The sequence below is a fragment of the Mixophyes fleayi genome, chromosome 11 (genome assembly GCF_038048845.1).
Source record: "Mixophyes fleayi isolate aMixFle1 chromosome 11, aMixFle1.hap1, whole genome shotgun sequence".
Lineage (NCBI taxonomy): Eukaryota > Metazoa > Chordata > Amphibia > Anura > Limnodynastidae > Mixophyes > Mixophyes fleayi.
The window spans coordinates 36,206,940-36,229,503 of NC_134412.1; the positions used below are offsets into that span (position 1 = coordinate 36,206,940).

Here is a 22,564-nt window from a genome sequence, read left to right on the forward strand (position 1 = left end):
TGAGAAACCTTATATCATTTGTACCTGGGAGTCCCTGTAAAAAAAATGGCATTAATTACTCAGATTCTAAGGGAACTCAAACGACAAATACTATGCCGAGTTGGATGCAATTTATGTAAAAAAGTAGGTGTAAACTGGGGCCAAAAAAATACGTATTGTACGTAGTATGTAGAGCTGCAGTTAGATACCTGCAACTCTGCATATTATGTAAAACGTGTATGAGTAAGATAGGCTTACATGGAATGTTGCGCTTAAAGCTGATACTAGCTTAGGCTAGGAACACTTAGTTTGGGAGATGGGGGGGAGCAAATAGACCTCCTGAAGGCTGCTTCCACCTCTGTTTAGTACATAAAGTGCACAATACGTTATTTTCCCAATACCTGTCCGTCCCTTCATTCCCTCATTTTACCTCTTAGCGTAGAGAGGCGCAAGTGCTTGGTATGTACAGGTCTGTATAGTTTGTGATTTTGGTGACTAATGACAATATCTTTTTTATGCCAAGAACATTTCTGATATTTAAAAAAAAACACAACCATTAATGTTATATTTTAATGATTTTTATTGTGTTTAATCTTTCTTTACACTTGTAAACAGCTTTTAAAAATCTCCATTAAAACAGATTCTGACCACGAAAAAGAAAAGAAATGGTAATTGAAAAATAATACATACGTACCATGTTTTTTTTTTTTGTGTTTTTGTTCCTTTTTATTCTCAAGCATAATTAGAATATTGAATTTCTTTCAAAAATACAATTTTTTTTTAGAATACTATTGGGGTCTGTGCTCAGAGAACTACAACAGCCAGGCGACCGTGCTGGACATGAAGGAAAAAAGTTTCATAATACAAAATAGTAGGAATTTAGGATTACAAAAGAAATCAACCGTCCACCTTTATACACCTATATTGTGCAAAACCCGTGTATTTATGTCAGTGGATTAACTTTTACAAAGCCTGCCATACACAGCAATTCAAAGATTTCATGGGGTTTGTATCGTTCTACAAAAAATATATTCTTTATAATTACTGTAAAAATTATCTGAATTTTTGCGTCAAGAGAACAAAATATGTTTCATATATACCATTTTATATTTCTTTCTCAATTCTGCCTTTGCAATTGCAGAAATTGTATGGTTTAGACTGTACATATATTCAAAAATACTTTGCTGAAGGTCACAATGCTAAACGGGAAACATTTTGAGAACCATATACCTACATTGTATTGCAGTCAACTTTGTAACACCTCAAAGGCTTGTAAACAAGGGTGCTTTTTATATGGTGAGCACAGTTTGGATGTAAGAAGTAGAGAAATTGTTTATTCTTAAAGGGAACTGCGTCACTGTGCAAATAAGCATTCATAGTGAGTACTGAACGGACCGTGGATGCAACATTTTCTTGTGCCCATGGCCCATATATACCATTGACTATGCATACTCCTTAGAGGAGCGGATCATAATTTCATGAAAAACACCCATGTGTACACACCTTTAACAGGTTTCCCTTCCTGCAATTGACCTTAGCACTTTACGAAAAACCTTGCTTCAGATTGGACTTTTTTCAGTAAATCGGAACCTGTATTAGAGAACAGGAATACAAATGCAAGTCTGCTACTCTATGATTTGGTAGTGCATCTGTGAAGTTACAACTCACAGCAAAGTGCTCTTTAAGGGCCTGATTCATTAAGAAAAGCAAAGCAAAAAAGGAGTAAGTTTGCTCCTGGACAAACCATAACACAATGCAAGTGGTGCAAATTATTTTATTATTTTACACGCAAGGAAAATACTGGCTGCTTTTTCATTTTGCACACAAATACCTGATAGCTTTATTTTAACATTTAAATTTAAAGTTGATCTAGGACATATCCTACCCCAAATATAAATCTGCCCCCACATTTTGCATTTACCTCCCCCTCCAATGCAACATGGTTTTGCCAAGGTGCAAATTTACTCCTTTTTTATTTTGCTTTGCTCTCCTTAATGAATCAGGCCCTGAGAGTATGGCTAGTTCATAAAATCAACAACAAAGTGTCCATTCACAGGAGGGTGCTTACTAAAGTCTCTTGGCTTGAATCATTACTTAAATCTGTTAATTATGAAATCTATTTTAATTAAAAGTACACATACTAATAACTACACATACGTTTTTGGGTGTGGTTATCGGTGTTGACTGTGCTGTGACCACTTTCTAAAATAAATCTCTCTCTTCACATATCAGTTTTTACAGATCTATGTGACTCATATATTGACCAAACCATTTTTAATTTAACATTTGGGAGATGTTAGATATTGGTGATCAAGACCACAGTATACAGGTAAAATTAGCAAATCTCTTAAAAACAATTATCACGATTGTGATTCTCAACCTCTCTGGTGATTAAAGAATCTGCGCTTAACAATTCACTTATTTTTATGATATATTTGCTGTTTGGTTCATATAGAAAATCAATATCTGATTCATTTTGCCTTTGGGTAGCACCCTTGCCCATAGAAAAATAGAATCTTTACAACTACATTTCTTTATAAAAGCAAACCACACGTGCAGTGTTCTCTGCTCCCACATTGCCACTGCGTACAAAGGATTTCAAATATATATTCGCGTTAACTATCCCTGCGGCTCTGACTTCTCTTTGTGCTTCTATCTTACCTAGGAAATGGAGGCCTTTTCTATATATGATTGTCGTTCTATAGTAATAAAAATAAATAAATAAATAATACCCACCATCCATTGCAAAATAACATATACATGCCTATTCCACAAACTGTTCTCATGAACTGCCACACAACCCATAAACACCAGAGAGGATTAAATAAAGGATATGGATGTAATCAACATTATTGAAAGTGACAGAAATGTATATCAAAGAAATAGATCCGGTTCCCCTTCTACAATTATATCTTATATTATAATACAGATGTTGTGGTTTGCATGTGTTAGCTTTACCTCCTATCCAGCCATGTAACATTGACCAGGTAGGTAAGTTTTGTGCGCTTTTCTATACCTACTTCTGCAAAAATGTTATAAAAAATGGCTATTGCCCCCATGCAAATATTGCCTCTAGACAAAGTGCAGGTTGACATCATATAACATCTAAGATTGTAGTAGAAGACAGGTATATTCTTTTGTGTATGATTTGATCGATTTATGTGTGACCTTGTCAGGGCCCCGATTTTCATTCACGCTTAAATTACAAAATAACCTTGTTAGATTCCTACTGTTCTGTCAGTTGGACGTCCTCAGGATAAAACGGTGAACTGCACCATCTCTATGATGTGAGCTTTTGGTAAATTAATATTTATTAAACATCTGGGAGTAAATGTACCAAGTTCCGATTTCTACAAGTTGCCGGAAATCGGCGACTTTGCAAGGGAAATTTAAAGCGGCGATGCCTTGTAAAGGCAAAGGCATTGCCGCTTTAAATTTCCCCTGCAAAATCGCCGATTTCCAGCGACCTGCAGAAATCAAAACTTGATACATTTACCCCCAGGTGTGCATGTCCGCATAACGTGCACATTCAACCGAACAACAGCAAGAGAACAGTAACAATTCCCAGAATGGGAGAGAAGACAGCTCAAAGATATTCCCCAGCTCTGGTGTACCTCTCATCTACACACGTTGGAGGCACAGTGGGCTAAACCAATACTCATAAATATAAAGCCTATTGATTCACTAAGATCTAGCGACGACTGGGGTATGAGGCACATGGTGAATGGATAGGCTGAATATTGGTTCAATGTCTGCCGATGTTTAGGTAATAGGTACACTTGAGAGTTGGAGATTCACCCCATCATAATAAAGGGTTTGAAATCTTCTGAAGTCTGCAGCTCCAGAAAAAAAAAAAAGAACATGATATTTAAGGGAATAAGATTCTCTTTAAATTCAGTTCTAAACGCAATAACGGAATGAATAAGGTATCCACTCTTTGGGAAGTAAAGTAAGACACTTTCAGGCAAACAAGGCTCAGTCATTTCCCTTGCACAATTAGAACCATGATGATAAACTTGAATGTCAGTCTAAAATAAAATACGTACTTATTTCTAAACAAACATCCTTCGTTCTCACATTGCACTGAAATATAAGCTACACTTAAAGAATCAATTTGGGCAAGTTAACTTTAAACTGTTCTGAGAAGAACACAAAATCAATCGCAGAAGTGCTTAAAATTTTCAACAATAGGATCCAAAGGCGAAAAAAATGGAGGGCACCAAGTACACGTCATGTGTATGCAAGTAAAAATAATCTTGATAGCTCCCTAATAAAACTGTAATATTTATAGGCAAATAAAACAGACTGTATTTTAGTGGTACTGTTCCAAATAGTCCATCAAAAACAGCATACATAAAAATAAAATATCAGCTAGAGAGTCCTTTTAGAGTAACCTTAAAAGTAATGCCACTGTGCAAAATTACAGGTAAACACAACACAGGGTTTAAAATTATGTTCATTTCAGGTTTTTAAAAAGCAATCTATAAGCATTTCTCCATTCTTGATGAGCCTAACATTTTTCATACAACTAGTGCTTGCGTCTATATATGTAGCTATACAGTAGCCACTATTTGTACTTTCTTTATGAAAAAAAGGTTTTTTTTTATACAACACAAATTGACTTAGCTTGGTAATGTGTGGCTTTAAGTTGCATATAATAGAAAACAGAATAAGTGGTTTTATAATTGCATGCTGCGGTGTGGTATCTCAGGTGGCTATTCAAAAGTCTATAGATTTGCTCAAGGTTAAAGCACATGTTCACATGTGAAAAGCATCTTGTGTAGTATAGTTAACAGTGATGTGAAAGGGACACAGTGCAATTTAGACCATATTTCTGGATGTGTCAGATCATTGTGTATTGACAGTTGTGGGTTGTTTTTTTTTCATTTGTAAAAATTTGACATATAATTCTCAGTAGTTTCACTAGATCGTAGTAAAGTGATTGGGCAGAAAATTGGTTCTGCCCACAAAATGGCGATGTGTATGCTTTAATGGCAACAAATACGGTCTCACTTTTTGACCCATGTTAAAGGTCTATGTTTAATAAAAAAATAATTATTAAAGGAAAATCATGTTCCTCTAATTTCCCATTGCCCAGTAACAAATATGAGTACTGAGAAGGTCCATTTTTTCAGAGACTATCAAATGACCCGATTTCAACCAGTGTTGCCAACACTTGAAATTATTTTTTTAAATAAATAATGTACTAACGGGCAAAATTATCAGTGACACTTTATATTCTGTTCAAAAACATATGCAAAAGTAAATTAGTAATATATAGCGAACAGAGGGGTATAGGATATATATAGGTTTGAAACACTATTCTTATCCCAAGCCATTGGGTGGTGGTAAGTGCTCTATGTAATTTACTAGTGTAAAAGGTGTTATATTTAACTGATCTTTTTTTCTTTCAACAAATAATGTAATATTTGTTTAATGACAGTTAGTAAACTTACTGGCACCAACCGAGTGGCAGATACAAGGGGGCCTATGACGTATTAAATTATATCAAATACTAAATATCCATTGCGTGTAGTAGTTCAAAACCCCTTATTGTCTATGCCACCCAGTTGTAGTTTAGTTCCTTACATTTAAAAAATAAAAGATTAAGTACTTCTCATGAAATCTTTATGTGCATGTATTTAAAGATCCAGTCATCTGAAGAATGATCTATAGAAATATGTAGTAAAATAAGGATTTGGACACTCATTCAATACTATATTCTATTCTATATCATCATAATGTGTTGAATGCATGGCCTGTATCAGATGTCAACACTATACAAAAGTGTTTAGAACGCTTAGTACTCCCCCCCATGTTACTGTCAAGGCACCACATAGGTCTTTTATTAACATTGTACAGTATAGCCAGTTGGGATTAACCTGGATGAAAGACATCCAGTGTAATAAAATACTACTATCATATACACCTGCCAAACTAGTGTATTGTAAAAGGTGCACACAGATCAATTTCAGCTCATGCTATAAAGAACATGTATGACATAAGTAATGTATAATGTGCTAAAAAAAAAAAAAAAGAAGAACGACAGCGTAACTCATGGGAACACAAAACACATAAGCTTTACTAATTATTACAGGATTGCAACAAATCGGTACAAAATGCTTCATTCATAAAATGGTTTTGCAACAACAACATAATATGACACAAGCACCAAACCATACAATCTTTTACATATTGTCAAAGGAAAACCAAGCCCCCTGTTATCTGTGACCTTTATTGCTTACAAATATATTTCTTGGATGATAAAATAAATATATCTATACATCTATATTATATATCTTTATATATATTGTTCTCTTCTCTGAATATATTTTCTTGTGCTAAATATAACCATAATTTGGCAGTTTAAAAAAAAATAAAAATATATATATAGTAAAACATTTAGGGCTCTCTGTTTATACCTCCGATCTAGAAAATTTGTGGTATGTTGAGAGTAGTGCTATAAAAGGTTTAATACAATTTAACTGATATATTTAATGGACATTTAAAATACCTTGTGATAAGTAATGTCATTATGAAGAGGATGCGCTGTACTTATTTCAGATAAGAAATGACGAAGCTCCGTCAATCTGTGCTACCAACATTCCGTCCATCTTAGTGTGTAAAAAGTAAATGCCTAAATGTGGCATCAACTTGACTAAAGGCATCAACATTGGTTTTGCTTGGTAATTTTCTGAAGCTTGTGGAGATCCCTGGCACCCATGCAGAGAGCGTGGGGGAAATTTTGATGTTCTGAGGGTTCCTCTATTTAATCGGAAAGGATATCCCATTAAATAATGAGAAATAATAATAGTGTGCTGTGTTAGCAAATGATCCCAGTGGACCCCGATTTTCCTGAGAAAGTTCATTGGCCCTATTGTATGACATTTCAATAGGACATCGCTAGCGTGTAGACAGTCCTAAAAATCTGGTTCTTTGCCAAATCATCAAATGTTGATAAATCCAGGAGGCTTTATTTTTCTATTGGCAGAAAAAATATGTTAGCTTGCGACAGCAATACTTAATGAAACAGATCATGTTTCATTGAATATTATAAAGGTTTTGACATGACCGCTTTTCTTCAATTTACTTTTTCTGCTTATTAAAGTACTGCTTCCATCAAGCTTAGGTCAGCATTAACATCTGAGATGCTTCTCCCACCAGAAGGAGGATCGTAGTTTTGATAAGCAGACAAAAGCTTAGAAACTGCAATAAAAAACACCTGGATTTGTCAATTGCTAAAATTGAATATACCATTTTTCTTGTGGAGTTTGTTAAGAGTATTTTTATGACTATTAAAATAAATTTTCCATAGCAACATGAGCATATTTCATTTTTAAAGGAGTAATTAAGAAACATACAAATTAAGTGAAAACTAAGAAAAAGGGACAAAGGCCTCTCTACATTTAAATTGCAAGTAAGTCCTCTCTTAAATAAGTGACTTTCATAGGACCACTAAACTTAATAGAAATTGCCTTTTATAAATGAGCCACTAATAATATTCCTATATTATAAAAGTTAGAGATGCTTGAAAGGTTTTAAAAATCGTGCAAAATTCTCTAACGTTTGTTAAATCTGTTTGATGTTTGCTACGATCACGTTCGAGGTCCACATAACACATTTGTTGAATGTTCTTGATATATATGTAGCATGATTGAAAATCTAGCATGTTTGCGTATCAGTTGCCATGTTAAATTCAGTTTCAGAATATAGGTCAACCGGAGAGCAAACTTGGCCAAATCACAAGCAATTTGTGCATAAGTTTGGGGGTTGCCGAACCGGTAGGTTCAATACGCATTACAAACTCACTCGGGCAGTTTAAACATCTCTACTAAAATTTCCACTACCTTGACAAAACTTGAGATTCTAGATATTGCATTTATGTATAGCTTGTATTCAATGTTATGAGCCTTTTTCTTTTCAAAAGCTAGTTAAAAGAGGCAGACTACACTGTACTTTGATTAATGGAATCGTTTTTGGGTAGAAAAACCTCCCGCACGATCACAACCTCATCAAAATAATTATATTCCGTTAAGCTACTCAAATGTTTTAATGTGCATATGTAAATACTAATAGCATCTCTTTTATATAAACCAACTTGATTTTTAGGTTAGTGGTCCTTCGTTCCATATCATTCTCATAGAAGCTATTTGGCATTTATATAATTTTTGGCTAATAAGTATCACAAAGAGTAAAATTAACAGAAAGCTGTAGCATAATGCATTCCCCCATAAACAAAATGACATTACATATACCCACTCAATTAACATGGATTGTCCTGCGTTTTGCAAAGCAGTTTAAACTGGTACAATTTTGTGTGGAAACCTAGGGTTGTTTTTAACTAGGTCATCAATGCAATGACCCAGGGCATACTAAGAGGGTGCTCCCATAGCCTTGTATCTCTCTACTGCCCCCCGTCACTCGTCTCCCCAGATCTTGATTTATCCTTATCCCCCACATTTCTGTAAATGTAAATAAACCAAGCATGCCAACCATGGGCCATGCTTATAATGAATACACAATGCCAGTAGGCTGCATAAAGTAAGGAGACATGAGATTGAACCAATGATGAGGAGCATACAATCTGTACCATACAGTAAGGCACCCAGAGTTGTAAATTGTTTGGTTAACAATATCATAAGGATAAAAAGTAGAAACTACAGTAAAATTGCAACAAATCTGTCCATTGTTTCTGTAATAATGCCGACAACTATATAAATAGCAATTAATATATAATGTATCTAAATTCTCCATGATAAATATTTACCCTCAGAAATGAACTCTTGGTACGGTATTGATTGCCTAATAGTTGAATCTGTCATCAAGTGACGTTTTGTGACAATTATATATATAGTGCATAAGGTGCATCCATTTGAACATGTACAATATTTGTAGCGCATCGCTTTTAAAAGTGCCTCATGCAAAATAAAAAATAAAGAGACCCCATACATTTGGGTCAAACATTTGTATGGGTTTTTTTTGGCTTGTCAATTCCAGACAAGTAAACGCGAGACGTCTGTAAGTATAGAAAGGATCTAGAAAATACAAAGATCATTTGAGAAAAAAACAAACATATTCTATACTGTATATCTGAGAACCCAGAAAATCTACAATATTATTCTTTATCCATTATAAGCTAGTGCAAGTAAAATATATAATACACTCTCTACAGATATGCAAACTTCCATACACAGTCATTCTTCTTTGCCTCTCAGGTTTTGGAAAAGTGGAACAAGTATAAAATCACATAAAAGTGCCAAATGCAGATTCACAATAATTGAGATCTAAATGTAATTGAACCAGCATGTACAAAACACCTTATCAATAATCATGGAGTTTCTGGTTAGAAGTGCTGCTAGTATCAAGCTAGAGTCCCTCTGAATCCATTAAGATGGACTTATAGCTAGGCATACAATCCCTGTTCCCAGGCTGTTTAATATATAATTTGTATGATTAGGAGTTTATAGGATTTAGCCCAAATTTTATTGAACACTTTTCCAGATGTCTCTCCTCTTTTTATTCTTATGCTAATCTAGAGGAGACGCACTTGGGTGTCATCTCACATTTACACTATGGGCCTGAGTCATTAAAGAAAGCAAAGTATATAAAAGGAGTAACTTTGCACCTGGACAAAACCATGTTGCATTGGAGGGTGAGTTGAAATTAAAATGTGGGGACAGATTTATAGTTGGGGTAAGGCATGTCCTAGATCAACTTGAAATTTCAGTGTACACAAAGCTATCAAGTATTTGTGTGCTACATGAAAAAAATAATTCAGTATTTAACTTATGTGCAAAATAATAAACTAATTTGCACCCCTTGCATTGTTACATGGTTTGTCCCAGGAACATTTACTCCTTTTTTTGCCTAACTTTCCTTAATGACTCAAGCCCTATATGTCTCTATACAAGTTTAGAACAGATCAAGAGTACAGCAATTGCCTGGGGAGCTGGAAACTAAGGAACGCAGGGATGTGCCATGGTTATGAAAGCCTACAACGAAGATATAGACTGTGTGCTCATATATATTTTGGTTTTGCTTTACCGATTAACTTTCTATGTAATATAAGTGGTCTCAGGCAAGTAGGTGGAACTTAGTGCATAAATTGTGACTGAAATACATAAAAATATCAGTTTATATTAGATCTCCAGTCATGAAATATGTATAAATCTGTTGCGCTGTAACACACACACACACACACACACACACACACACACACACACACACACACAATGGCTACTATCTGGGTCAATAAGAATAATTTGCCCCGCAGGCACCCATCTGGCAGAGTTTTTTATGGTACAATTAACCTTCAGTCTAATAGGTAGTTTGCTTGTTATTTATGCCTGATCATTATTTGCTGTTCTATGGTTGGTGACAATAGGGATTCTTCAAAAACTGCAGCTCAATGTAACAAATCGCATTTCATACCCAGAACTACTATAGAATCCATAAACCTTTAACTGTTAGGGGTGTCATTCAGATGGTTACTAGCTTTACACTTCAATAATCCATTCCTTTCCAGTCTCAGTTTGTGTTCACTCTTCTTATTGGCTAATGAACCAAATGCACATTTCATCTAACATATTTTCATCTTGCCAAGAACCAGGTTGAGAAATGTGCATGTTTATCTTGACACAGGAACTTTAACATATAGTTTATGGCAAACGCCTGTGAATAAATGCTTTTTGTCTTGAAAAGCTACACTTTGTGACAAATTAAAAATACACAGCATGTTTTGGTAACACAATGCTTCATACGTATTTTCACCTTTATACGTCCATTCAAAGTTAATGATTGATGTTTACTTTCTAACACATAGGACTGGATTAACCTTTCGTTCTACTGTAGTACAATTTGTGTAGCAAAACGATTTAATGTCACTAACAAAATGATTTAATCTATTTGTTCATTCAATGTTTGTATCATGTTCAGTGTAGAGCACCAGCAAACCGATATATGATGAGATTAGTGAACAATTGGTTTGCCCAGCATGAGTAGTATGCGCAATGATTAATGTTGGAGTGACAAAAGGGGAAATCCAGCGACTAGTTGTGAACATTTAGTCTGGTCTTAATTTGTAAAGCATGCTACCCTCTATTTCCTAAGACCATAGTGATCTGCAGAAAGTCAACATTAATCCTCGGGGCATCAACAACATGTGTGCTATTGCTAGTACATAACAACAGTGATCTCAAATGGAAATTTCTGTGGCCACAAACTATCCTGAGAACCTTCCTATAGTACATTAAAAATATCCACGTTCCCCATCCCATAAACCACTGGCACAGAATTCATCTTGAAAAGTTGACAAGGAATTAAGAGAATTCAGAATTTGAATACAATTGTATAAAACCATAATCCTGAACTGTTTTAAAACAACTAACAAAGAGAAATATTGATCATCTTGACAATATATGGCTCTAATATGGCAGGTAAAACAATATTATAGGGCTGTTAATGTTACACTAAAGTTGAAAAATAAACGTACGTATTAATAAATACCAAACTTTTAGCTCCTGAATCTACTCTATAAAAAAATAGTAAAGTACATTTATTGATGATTGAAAGAGAAGCTTTGGAAATATTAGTTTACTACTGGATTGGTCAGTGGACTGACACGGTTGCCTGTAAAGCCAATGCCACAGAACACACCACAAGAAGTGCTCTCAACGTATACATTTTAGCAATGATTTTGGATATTCTCCATGCAGGAGTTACTTTTTCCTGACAATGGGGAGATTAAAATGAGGATGTGCACTGTCAGCACTCCAAGCATGATCTCCATCTCTCATAATGATGCTCATAGTTGGGAGTACTGGATAGTGCCCATTCCTGACACAGGAGTGGTCAGTGGCTACCTAGGAGATGTAGATTTAGAGATGAAACATGTAGTTTGCAACAGCAATAGTACTGAAAGTTTGTCCATCCTCGCTTTAATACAATAGCACAGTAACAAATCCCTGCAGTCCTAACGCAATATTTTCAAAATATTTGTTCAACACCTTATCTGCTTGTTTAATTGCAATAAATGTTCAATATTAGCATACTCCCTTTACATATATACATTTTTTACACTTTTTTTTCTCTCTCATTCATGTTGTATCTATTAACCTTTCTCTGACACATAGAAAAATAATCAAAAGAATTGCAATGCTACTGGAAAGTTGTGTGCAAGGATTATCAGATACCAAGTAATTAGCCGTATGTGCTAGCTGGTGTATTGGATAGTGCCCTGTGTTCAGAATCAAATATCAGCTTTGGCTTCCTCAGAATCAGATTTGGCTTCCTTTTCCCCTCCTTCCTTTGCTCGATTGCTGGTGATACCCCAAATAGTGTTTAGAAGTCAACATAGCACCCTTGTCCTGCAGAAAAGGAGGTCCTGATGGAATGCTGACATTTAGAGGAAGAAAGCAAGGCAAAAGAGTTTGATGGACTGCTTCCCATGTGTCTCTCATGCCCTCTAAATCTTGTGTTGTTTATCAGTGAAAAAGGACCGATCTTGGGAAAACACCAAAAATAGGTTGTGGGGGAAGATTCCTGTGAAGTCATGTTAGTTCGTGCAACCAAGTGGGACAGCTACACATTTTCTCTGTTCTTTACAAGGTTCCATGCTGCGACTCATATTTTGACAGTATGTTTCGGTAACGAGAGAGTTCTTGGCGAATTTTGGCTACCTCTTGGCGCAATACTGAATTCTCTTTCTCCAGAAAGGCAGCCCGGACTGTGATCTGGTTTTCCTTTAGCCGACGAGCATCTCGTGAACGTTTGGCAGCTTCATTGTTTTTGTACCGCCGGTTCCAGTATTTCTCATCCTATAAGAAAAACAGAGCGATCAAAAGTTACAAAAGTTGTTTAAGCTATACACGTTGCCTACCACAATAATATGGAAATTGTAGTAATGCTAAAAAAATAAATACACATATTAATCTTCGTTGACTCCTAGAAGAAAGTGCAAGTCCACTATTATTGGTGGAATCAAAATAAGCATTGTGCAAATATTAAGCTGGCCACTTAGGATGTAATATCGGTAGCAATATTGGGCAACTGGCCCAATATATCCAAAAATTAACTCGATAATTATGATTATTTGATTGGATTATCTGAAAATTACTGCTATTGGCCTATGTAAGCAGTCATATTCCAACCGTGCTAACTGACCCTAGTGAAGCCGGACAAGTTTTGGCTGCTCGGCATGTGCGTCAAGTGGCTGGATATCATCCAATTTTGCCATCATGGTGTGGCCAAATTTGACATTGAACTTGTTGCTCAGCAGCCAGACCGAACAGTAGGAGGCTACTGTGTTGCTATCATTATCTGCATAACAAGGAAAGTTAATTTAACCCTTTTGAGTCTAGTTGCAATTTTCCAGCTCTCTAGCTAATTTATCTAAAGTAAATATTGCCAAATATACTAAAGTTTTGTGTGTCCCTTAAACCAAAAAGGTACAGAACTTGTGCATTGAGATCCTAAGTGCGGTGTCATATAATGTTTTTGGGGTCCGCTGATCGTCAGGGACACAAATACATTCTATTGAGAAGTGCCTGTTTTGTGGTCCCAGAACACAATGACACTAGGGATTCCAGATAAAAAATGTGGGTACTACAGGCTAAAAGTGTACCTTAGGCCTTTTTATAGTGGAGGAACCACTGCATTGTGTGCAAGCCATAGGTACAATTTAATAAGAACAATATAAAATTATACTATTCTTTTTAAACAAAGAATAAGAAAAGAAAACAAACTACAATTGAAAAAGTACCCAAAGTTATAGCATTTTATTTGGCAGTTGCAGCCATAATTGTATGTGGCACAACATACAAAGCAACAGAAGACAATTAATCAAAATGTAAAAAAAAAAAAACTACACTATATGGGTCATTTAAAAAAAGTGCACAGGTAGAGGCTTGCTGCCCAATTACTGTGTAATGTATTGCACAAAGGCACCCAGTTTAATGGAGAAGTGCATGGATTTGCAAATCCAGACAGCAGGGTTTGCAGGGGTTCAAAATTTTGTAATTTCTGGAAGTTCCCTGAGTGCAGGGTAGGTGTAGAGCAAAATCTGGAATGACGTGGGAGTGCACTTAGTAATGTACAGGGTTAACAACCAGCCACATGTCCGCAAATAGAAATGTATTGCTTGTCTACATGTTTTGTGGGAAGTACGTGTGGTATTTAATTGCTTTGGTTATAACTTTACATCACAGTTTATCATTGTATAACCGATTCACTTTCTTTTCTATTTTTTAAGTGTGATGTGAATCCTCAATCAAAAGCACCCCCTTATAACAGCATCATAGTGGTTGTCCATGTATCCCACCACTTATAGTGGAGCAATCTGGACAGCTAGAAGACTTGAAGTGCATGTGCATGGGAGTTGACAATAATGTTGCATGTATTTAAACAGTTCAGTATCATTCCTACAGAGTAGAGATGAACTGTTGAAGGGTTCGGTTGACCCAGCAGATTGGAGCGATTTTGTTTTTGTGCAAACCAGTGTTCAATGTATGGATTTGATGCACAAGTCAAAGTCATGCTTCTAGAACAATCGCAAATACATTTTTTTTGAGAGGCGGGCACACATTCAAAACAATGTCATTACTAAATTGACGGAACATCTGTACAGCGCTGTGTAATATGTTGGCACTATATAAATATTTATAATAACAATGCAGCTCCCAAAGGGTAAAAGGTTCAGCGGTTTTTGCTTGCATTTTAAAATACTTTAAACATCAAACAGAAACTAATCCTCCAATAACAGGACATGTTATACAAGTTATATTTATTTTCCACAACAAAATGGTGCATGACCTTTTTTCTTTTTACCTTCTGCTCATCTGGCACCTGGATTTTTCGCGCTTTTTTCATGATAGGCTGGGGTTTCAGTTCCTCTTCAGAAAATCTGTGCTTCCTAGGGTCAAAGGTCTCATGTCCTGGCACACTGGACAAGGCAAGGTCAGCAGGGTCTGGGTCAAAGTTCATCATTACTTCCACAGACTCCGGATCCACAGGACTTGGACTTTCTCTTGATAAAGGAGTAATCTGGCCTAGTGTGGAAAACAATATCTGTTAGTATAATATTAATACGATTTGTGGTAAAATCATTTTAAGGGGTCATTCACACCTTTGTGATTTCTCTGCTCATCTTTTGTGTTTTCTCATTTATTCATAATTTGTGTCTGATAAACACATGAAAAATTCATGTAATGACACATACATTTTTTTATGTGCATTTGGTGCATCCATTACAGGAATAGCAGCATGCACCACTTCATCACACAGACATGTGTCTGCTATGGTATTTCCCATTTGACGGAATTATCCTGGACACAAATTAATTAATATGAAAGGCTTGTTTGTCCCTTTTCAGTTCATTAATTTGTGTCAGAGACACAGAAAAATCCCCCTGTGAACCAGAAAAAATGCAGCTATTCTATTTGTACATATAATGCAGGAATCTTCGTTACACACATATGCAAATATATGATAAGCCAGCCGCCACTTCATAGCGCTCCTCCTAATAGAGAAGCCTTAACTATAAAGCAATGAGAGCTCCTATGTTGCGTCACATATTCATGTGTTTTTAAATTGAGAGCTAATTTATCTGGTGGTACCAGAAAACAGAAGAACCAAGCACTCCCTGTCATTTACTGATCCCGTATATGCCTCAGACAAGAATACAGTAATTATGCAGGCATCTTAGATACACACATTTGATACTTATCTAGAAGTCTGTATGTATTTATAACCAGTGAATATAGACCCCTAACATACATTGAACTTAAATATTAATCCCATAGAAAGGATATAGTAATAAAATGATGTTGCCAATAATAAACCTAATATTTTCATATTTCATATGCATCTGTGTATAAATTGGTAAAATGTTGATTGAATGTTCAAATTATTTTTATGATGTATGGGCAAAAGACTGTTTCATTTTTAAGAGTTCCCACTGAATTGTATGTGTATTGAATAGGTTGTCCCACAATCCCATTAGCATATACACAGCCCTGTGCTAGTGACCTCACAGGAAAGGAGAGCTGGGGCTGTAGAAGCATGATTATAAGGTCATTTTATGTGATCAATAATTGTTCTTATCTTGGGGTTCAATATGTTATTGAGGACTGATCCATATTTCTACTTACCCCAGTACAGAAATCTAGGAATTACATGAGTTTTTTTGTGTCTGCTTTTCTCCCTTTTATTTAAAGGAACTCATTTGCATTTTAAATACTGTATGACACTGTATTATTCTTTGTTATGTTAAGCATTGTGACTATTTTATCACACTCATTTCCATTTTATAACTTTCTACCTTTGTGTTCTCAATTAATTCATGTGCTAGATAGCTTAGTCATTTTAAAAACTCTACATAACTGAAATACAGGAGATTGTTTGGCTTACGAATGATGATTAAATTAAGTTTGTTTGTCGTGGGAGCTCTTTAGCTGGGTACACACTACAGAAATTTCGACCAACTTTTTATGCCGAGCGATTTTACATGTGATCGATGGTCCGATCGCTCGGTCCATGGACTGCATACACACTAGCCTTGTTTAGGACGATAAAGGGAAGAGCGGACGTCCCTTCAGCGACTTTTTAGAGCCATGTTGTCGTGAGCAAAGACTGTAATTTGGTACTCACTGTTGTGGATCGGTCGGAATTTTATACACACTGCACAGCGGAAACGAGATTGGAACAAAAATATTAAACGGTACGACCAACCAAATGATGCGACGATCGTCCATTTGGGCAGACTTTCGACCATTGTGTAACTGTACACACTGACCCGACTTTTGAACGAGCGGTCGTATGTCGGCTGTTTCAGCCGATTATTGGACGAAAACAGTGTAGTGTGTACCCAGCTTAACAAAGTGTTAGCTTTAAAAGCAGTTCTTGGTGGTTGCAGATTGTGGACAAGGATAGCAAGATAACATTTTTAGGATATTAATCATTTGTAAACAAACCAGGTGGTTTAGTTGTGATTAAGCCCTTGTCACATATACACATGCCAGCTCAAGTGAGTGCTGTATGCGACTAAAAAGGTAATTTTTTTGTTTTATTTTCTACAAATAAATATAAAACGCAGGCATAGGTTATTCAGCACACAGTGTCAAATTTATCTGGATGTTTGCATTCCTTGACATCGCACCTACACAATCTGATGATTCCATTGTGGGTCATTGGGCTCTATTTATTAGGTAGAAAAAAAAAGCCCTATCTCTGGCAAAGCCGGGAATACTTCTCCCTATCTATTAAGATCTGCCACCATGCTATCATCGATGAAAGCAAAGCATCGCAGTGGTACATGTAGCATAGCAATCCTCCTTTCGCTGTCGCCATCTTGGGAAAAGGCATTTTTTTTCTAATCGAAATGCCAGCTAAATAATTTTTTTCTTTTTTTTTTCACAACAGGCTAAAACTTCCCTTCCTGAGTTCAATAAAAAAAAAAGCAGATTTAGGCTACAGCAGTGTCTGAGTGTGAGAGCAAAGGCCTTAGGGGGCAGCACTGTGGTGACAGACCGGGCTCCAGTATTCTGGGATATAGAGCTCTGATGGCATTAAAAGACAATATAGTATTATTATTAGGTTATAGGGTAGCATTATGGGGATATGTGATATTCAAAGCCTTTCTCAAAAACAGGAATGCTTTTGTTTTTATTCACCAATATTTTTCCATCTTAATGACACAGTCCTAACTACAACACAGAAAGGGTTAAACACTGCTGTGCTCAGGCATATCAGCAGAAACACTACAAGTGAACTGTGAAAAGGGAGTGTTCAGTAAGGTGGAACAAATCCTATGGGTAGCAGGCATACATCTGTGCCATGCAGTCTAGTTAGGCTGTAAATGTTATATGCTAGCAACTGTGCTAGCAATTCAAGCATGCATAATTCAGATGAAGCCCTGAAAATGGAAGACATGTCTATTTTTATTTCCATAGTCTTCTGCTTGAAGCAGAAACTCCCACGCCAACAACACTGAGGAGCTGATGAGCTGGAGTATTACATCTAAATGTACAGTACTGCCGCACATTATCGATCAAAGCAATTAGCTCTAAATCACTGCAAAAGTAAGTAGTGACATTTGCATTAAATAGATTGTCTGTTTTTGGACAACCTTTTCTCACCAGCAGCGCCACTTATTAATGCTACCGTGGGAAGCCCCCACTCTACAGGACAATCGCCGCTGTTTGGAGAAGCCGTCACAAGGCTTTACTCCATCTCATGTAAGCTACATCTGCCAAGAGTTACCTGTGGAGGTCCAAGTTGGAATGCATCAACTTCTAAAAACCATTGAAACAGTTGCAATGGATGGTATGTATAATGGTGATCACCATAGTATGTAGCTTCCAGATGAGATTAAGGATTGTGCCGGAAGAAATATTCCCCAATATCACTTAATCTACGTTGACATTGCTTACTGTACTTGCAAAAAAAGAGGTTGACTTGGGTAGCAAAGTAAATGCCCTGTCCAGCTGCAAGGCTATGACAGTCATGCAAATCGAAGTATGTCAAATTGTCACAACGTGCCTTTGTGAAAACGAAAATACTTGGCTAACAGTGCTTATTTTGCCATAATTCATACTCCGGATGCTGACAAATTAAAACGGATAAGTAGGAATAGGTTCCTAATAACTGCTTTACCTCATTAGAGACATAAAAGGCAGTATATGGTCCATGTGTGGTCCACTTAGGTGGTTTTTCCGATACCCAGTACTCCCTTCCTTACAACACTGTTTTGCTCTAGAGTAGCCTCATACATTTCTGCATGAATGAGGCAAATTTGGCTGACAACTGATGTCTTAGAATGCTATGCGTTCGGGCTGGCTTTCTAGATCAATCAGATACGTTCATACTCCACTTCCTCTGAGGAAAACGCGCTCTGCAGCAACATGGCAAGAGATAAGTGGAGTGGATGAGGGACGTGAGAACAGTGAGAGATATGAGAAAGGACAGAGTGAAATGATGGGCAGGAGTATCCAGCAGTCCATGGATGATGACTGGGGCATGGGCATTCAGGGGTCAGAGGGAGATGACTGGGGCATGGGCATCCAGGGGTCAGAGGGAGATGACTGGGGCTGGAGTATTCAGGAGTCAGAGGAAAATGGCCATGGCTGTATATGTGTGCACATAATGTATACAAACACACACATATATACATATATATATATATATATATATATATATATATATATATATATATATATATATACACACATACACAAAATATATAAAAGTATATATATATATATATATATATATATATATATATATATATATAACTATAAAAATATATACATACACACACACCAATAGTCTGCGTAAAATTCATGAACTTGGCAATTACACTGAATTTTTAAAACAACAATAAAACAATATTTACATAAACGTACTACAACTGAACCTAGTATAAAAGGCATCTTTAGAAGGGTATCATTGAACTGCCAGACAATATAATATTCTGACAGCAGCATTCATTCTTAATACATGGGGACAGTGCTAAAAAGATGAAGGATGCTTAAATATCTGATTTATCTGAAGTTTGAGCCTTTGTTAAAGGGAACAAAAGAAGAAAAAGTCTTCTTCCAACACTTTTAACAGAATTTAGGCTCTTCACCACAACATAAATAGACCCCTATATGTGCTATATCTTCCTATAAGCTTTACTAGAAAAAGCTCTGCTCTTTCAGCACTTAATTGCACTGTGGTGCCAGGAGAATGCAGTTTGAGCTTCATACTAATGCACTGTGAAACTCTAAGTAGCTTTTAGTCTTAAAATAAACTGTTTCGATGAACACATCACCACAAATAACTACATCATCATCATGGAAGGTTTGTCACAGCAAAAATCAATACTCGGAGACACATAATCAATATGGGAACTTGAACTGTCACACCAATCAGACCTGGACACGGTTTCAAGCTAATTTGAGTGAATAATTTCCAAATGTATAATATGTAATGTATTGCTCATGCTATTAAATCACGTTCAAATAAAGTAACCAATAGCAGTAAATATCATGAAAAGCTTATTACATGTGTATTATTTTAAATGTTAAATTTAAAGGCAGGAAAGTGGTTTGTTTCTGTGTAGCATGAGTCTTGGAACTACAGCTTATGTCCTGCACAATTACATTCCGAATTACTTGGTGATTAGCAAGCTTTGAGCCTGAGGATGAAGCACGTGTGTAGGAGGATACCAGAACATACTGCATGGAATGAGAGACACACAGCAAGGATGTGCAGCACATTTTACACGATGTATCATCTAGTAAATTCACACACACCCATGCACGGAGGACATTCATGACTTGGATGGATACACAGATGCATGGTGTACTTCTGTGGTCAAACACACCCAATGTGCTTACAGGATATAAGCATCAATAGATTGTTATCAAATTATATGCACAATGTGTGCCACATCCTTACCGTGAAGAGCAGAACAAAGTGTTAAGGAACTATGAAATCAGTGAAAGATTGTTCACTATGACAAATGCTGTAAGAATACTTACAGCAGTTTTAATAAACACTGGATAGACCATTGATTGTTGAATTCACTATAATTATGAATATCCATACACCCAGTGCTTGCGTTAGTAAACTGGCGTTGGTTGCTGCTACTGCTGGGGTCTGAGGAAATTCCTAGTGGGTTTGAGATACAGAAGATTAGATTCATTCTTAGAGCTTTGCATGTATGGACGGAATTTTGGTTTCTCTAGTTGATGACAAGTCCACTTTGGAGATACTTTATGGAGATAAAAATCACTATTATAGTTATTTAAAGGTTGATGAGCTAGTAACGAAATCTGTTAAAGGCAAAATGACCTATAGACCACCAGTTTTAATAACATCCTCCAGAAAATGGCTTGCAAAATAATAAATACAAAAAAAAATAAAAAATGTCCTTACACCCATAAATGGCTAAATTAAATGGCGTATGGGCCCCTGATGTGTACAAATACAATTGAAAGCTGAACACAATTTGCACAGTGCAAAAGCAGAAAGTGGCATGACCAAAATATGGGAAACCTATTGAGTCCCATGCTAAAAAAAAATCCACTCCCGTTCCCAATCCACCTCCCCCCCCACAAAAAAAAACCCAACAACAAATAGTAAAATGAAAAGAAAGAAAACAACAACAAACACTTTCTGCCCCTTTATCTCACTAGGACCTTGATTAAAATAGAAACAAATTTGGCACCCCTGTATTCAGGAGAATTAAACAGTCCAGTATAAATTGGTATGATGGCTCTACATGTGTAAAAGTAAAAAAGTAACTAGAAATGAAGAAAGTGTGTTTTTAAGGATTTTTTTTTTCCTCCTAGCTAATTAACATAAAACATAAAAGATACTTTAACATGTTAACAAAATAAACTCCTATAAGTCTGTAAAAAAAAAAACACAATACAAAATTAGCTTTGGTAGATTAAGAAACAGAACAAAACCATTGAAAATAAGTCTGGTCATATAGGTATAATATGGTTGTGAAGAGTATTCATTCCACTGGCGATTAAGCGTTTGTACACGGTTGGGGGTAATTGGAATTAATTAATACACAATACTTTACAGTCATAATTTCGCAATGTATGTCCAGAAGTAGACTATCTGTGTTTCCAGCTGATGTGGGACTACAATTCTAAGCATGCCCAGCAAATGCCTGTCAGGGCATGATGGTAATTATAGTTCCAACACCAGCTAGAGAGTTCAGGATTGCCCAAGCCTAGGAAAGAACTGAAAGTGCACAATGTCCTGTGTGAGGTCAACGTCCGGCAGCAGAAGTAGGTGAGTGATTCTCTGATATGTGAACACAGGTGATTGCTGCGCCTGTGCACGGGACTATGTACAGTAATCCGGCCTCATGTGGCTGCACAGAAAGCGTCTGCTGATCCAAACCCTGCCCTCCCCGCCTCCTTCACTGGCCTAGCACATGTCAGCTCCTGCAGCTGCTCCCCGTGAGTGGATTTCCCTGGCTGGCCATGCTCTCTGGATGGGAGGGAGAGGTTTGTTTGCGGTGAGCATGCACATGGAGCTGGAGTGTGAGGTGGCCCCAGGGAAGGGAATGCTAAGGAGGGTGGTAGAAAAAGAAGAAGGGAGGGGAGGAGTAGGGAGAGAGGACTTCTTGTACAAAGGAAGCTGGCTGAGCGAGACTAATTGATGTGAAATCCTAAATTCCTAGGGGGGAAATGGGAGGGGGCTGGGAAGGCTAGATGCAGGATCAGATCTGCTGCCAGTCTTCTGCAAAGCGTTGTTGCTAGCTTATGTGGGTAGATCTGTGCCCACATAGGAATGCTATTTGCATCTTTTATAACATGCCATAGAAAAACAGACAATATTATTCAATTATTAAACACATATAACATAGTAGAAATTTATATAATGAAGCCAAGTTAGGCTAATATTTGTTAGTATTATATATACACATACATACATGCATATATACATACACTTGGATATACTAGAATCACTTATCCAGAATCACAAGGTGACCAATTGAGTTCATACTAGAGCCACATTTTTACTCAATTAACTATAAGACAATAGAGCAGTGATTCTTAACCTTTTGGTGTCTGGTACCCCT

General features: G+C 36.5%; 1 protein-coding gene across 2 annotated transcripts in view; it reads right to left on the reverse strand.

Moving 5' to 3' along the window:
• Positions 1-2,238: 2,238 nt before the first annotated feature.
• Positions 2,239-22,564, reverse strand: part of DBP (D-box binding PAR bZIP transcription factor) — a 47,355-nt gene continuing 27,029 nt past the window's right edge. The window contains exons 4-5 of one of the 2 annotated variants that reach the window (XM_075189820.1): positions 14,803-15,023; positions 2,239-12,794 (exon numbers count right to left, since the gene is read on the reverse strand). In XM_075189820.1, the coding sequence (XP_075045921.1) occupies positions 12,579-12,794; positions 14,803-15,023 (437 nt within the window). In that variant the 3' untranslated portion in view covers positions 2,239-12,578. Of the gene's footprint in view, positions 12,795-14,787; positions 15,024-22,564 lie in introns of both variants that reach the window. The other variant, XM_075189819.1, reaches the window with a different exon arrangement.